The sequence below is a fragment of the Egretta garzetta genome, unplaced genomic scaffold (assembly GCF_000687185.1).
Source record: "Egretta garzetta isolate BGI_Z169 unplaced genomic scaffold, ASM68718v1 scaffold448, whole genome shotgun sequence".
Lineage (NCBI taxonomy): Eukaryota > Metazoa > Chordata > Aves > Pelecaniformes > Ardeidae > Egretta > Egretta garzetta.
The window spans coordinates 2,114,521-2,117,164 of record NW_009260497.1 but is presented as its reverse complement, the minus strand read 5'-3'; the positions used below and the strand labels follow the sequence as shown (position 1 = coordinate 2,117,164).

At 44.7% G+C, this 2,644-nt stretch overlaps 1 protein-coding gene across 2 annotated transcripts in view; it reads right to left on the bottom strand.

The window, feature by feature from the left end:
- The window catches only part of UBXN7 (UBX domain protein 7), a 24,407-nt gene extending 22,247 nt beyond the window's left edge, over positions 1–2,160 (bottom strand). The window contains exon 1 of one of the 2 annotated variants that reach the window (XM_035899987.1): positions 2,026–2,160. In XM_035899987.1, coding sequence (XP_035755880.1) covers positions 2,026–2,041 — 16 coding nt within the window. In that variant the 5' untranslated portion in view covers positions 2,042–2,160. The remainder of the gene's footprint in view (positions 1–2,025) is intronic. The other variant, XM_035899985.1, reaches the window with a different exon arrangement.
- Positions 2,161–2,644: the final 484 nt, after the last annotated feature.

Below are 2,644 nucleotides of genomic sequence, written 5' to 3'. Positions count from 1 at the left end.
TGCTGCTTAGGATGAAACCCTTGTTCTTGGCATCACTTGCAACTCTTTCCTCAGAGGGTCAGCACCTACCTCCCCAACTTTTCCTCAAAACCTGTACCATCAACAGAAGCACCCTCATCGGTGGAAGCTCTCCTGCGCCCAACACCTGACATGTCTCCTTACTACAGCATCTGTCTCTACTGGTGGTGGACTGCCAAAAAGTTTATTTTCATATAAAGAATTATTATTTTCATACAAAGAATGTATATTTCATATAAAATGGGGATCTCATCAACACGTACAAGTATTTGAAGGGTGGGTGTCACGAGGATGGAGCCAGACTCTTCGCAGTGGTGCCCAGTGCCAGGACAAGGGGCAATGGGCACAAACTGAAGCAGAAGAGGTTCCAGTTGAACGTGAGGAAGAACTTCTTGACTTGGAGGGTGACCGAGCCCTGGCACAGGCTGTCCGGGGGGGCTGTGGAGTCTCCTCCTCTAGAGATATTCAACCCCTGCCTGGACGATGTCCTGTGCACCCTGCTTTGGGTGAGCCTGCTTGAGCAAGGGGGTTGATTGGACTAGGTAATCTCCCGAGGTCCCTTCCAATCCTTGCCATTCTGTGATTCTGTGATATGGGAAGGCTGGTAGGGAGGAAGAGTGGCAAAATGCAGCCGAACCAGTTTGGGAGTAGCTTTTGGATCTGTAGCAATTCTTACTAGGTTCACTGCAAGTCACCAAAATTAAGAAAATACTTTCTCCAGCATCAGAATCACAGATAACATCAGTTTGGGCAAAACGCATTTGGACGTTTCTCAGATTTTCTGGGAAAGACTCAAGAAGCTCTAGTCTGAACAGACCAGTCAGAGAGAATACACTTCGAAACTGTCAAGCTGAACCAGCCCTAAATGATCTGCACCATTACATTAAATCATGGAGAAAGCCAAACTGACTGAGGGAACTGGTTTTCCAAAAGAAAAAAAAACAACAAAAAACCCCAACCTGCTATGACAGGCGTCTTCGGATGGCAGCCAGCTGTATTTTAGGACCTTAATCGAGATGAAGAAAGTGCAAACTCAAACTAGTGACATCTCAAAAAAAAATAATGTGAGAGCATCAAGTTCGCATTTTTCAAACGAGCTGCTTTTGGCATTTTCAGCTCATTTCAATGTCAACTGTAGCAATGACACAACACCTGTATGGTTTGAAACACGCACACCACCCTACAACCTCACTGCACAAGTCACGCGAAGTCATTCATTTAGAAAAACTATATTCAACCCTCTGACATTTAAAGTGTTACCAACACGCAAAGCGCTTGTACTGATTCTTCATCGCTCCTCAGGAAGCTGCCATCGTATAAATGTTTTTGGTGCTTGTGCCGGCAAACAGAAAACACTAAGCACTTGTAAAGTCTCAAAGGAAGTTTCAGAGATATCCCATCACTGGTAAAGAAACACAGGAGCTACATTCTCTTAGCAATGCTGTTCTGGAGGAGAGCACCAAAGAAACAGGCTGCCCAGGGAGGTTGTGGAGTCTCCTTCTCTGGAGATATTCAAAGCCCGCCTGGATGAAGTCCTGTGTAGCATGCTCTAGGTGAGCCTGCTTTAGCAGGGGGGTTGGACTAGATGATCTCCTGAGGTCCCTTCCAACCCTTACGATTCTGTGATTCTGTGAAACACAATTCTGCCATCTGGATAAGAGAAATAATATCAAGGACTATTTCTGCTTGTTCCCCACTACCACCTAAGCTAGAATCAAATTGCTGCAGAGTATTCAACGAGCCTTTTCCCCACAGATGGGAGCACTTTTGTACACTTACAACTCAAAGTTGAAAGCTGCTAACACAAACTGCTGAGGGCATGTGCTTCCAAGCACCTGTCAAATCATGGCAGTATCAGCAAGACAAGCTCTGTGAGAACACGCTATAACCTTAAAACTGTGTTAAAATGGAAAAACAAAACTTAAAAATTCTGCTTTAATAGTGGATGGGTGAAGCCCAGCAGGGGTTTTTTGTCCCTTTTTGAAAGCATGAGAAGGGTGCCCTTACGTTTAACATAAACCATCTGTACAAGCACAAAAAGTTGTCAGGAAGAGCGAACTAGCATGACTCCACCTGTTCTGGTTCGGTTTTTAGCCACTATCTCAGGCGTGACTGAAAAAGAAAACACAAGGCGCACACAGGCACATACTACAATGATAACGTATTTGCTGCAGGTTCTTTTTATTGGGAGGGTTTACTCTAAAAGGCTTCTTTAAGGATAGCTGAGCAATCAGTCACTTCCCAGTGTACCCTACCGGCATGTTCACAGCATACTGAACACCCTCAACATCCCTCTTCAGGACTCAAGTGCATCCCAGCCCGAGTACAGGAATGCAACCTGAAACTGAGCTGGTCAGAGCGACCAAATTTAAAAAGCAGTTTCACTTGTATCAACTAAAAAGCCAAAGATGTTTTATTAAATGCTCCACCAGCGTTTGATATGCAATGGCGTAAGCAAGGGGGAACTATAGGGAAGCAGATTAAAGGCAATGTGGGTCAAGCATACAAAGTACACAGGCTAAAGCAGGAATTATCCCCTGCCGCAAACTTCGAGTTAAAAGCGACTTGCTCTTTTTGTTAGCGAACTAAATTCTCCGTAAGTCGACTGTACTTTAAGACACTTCCC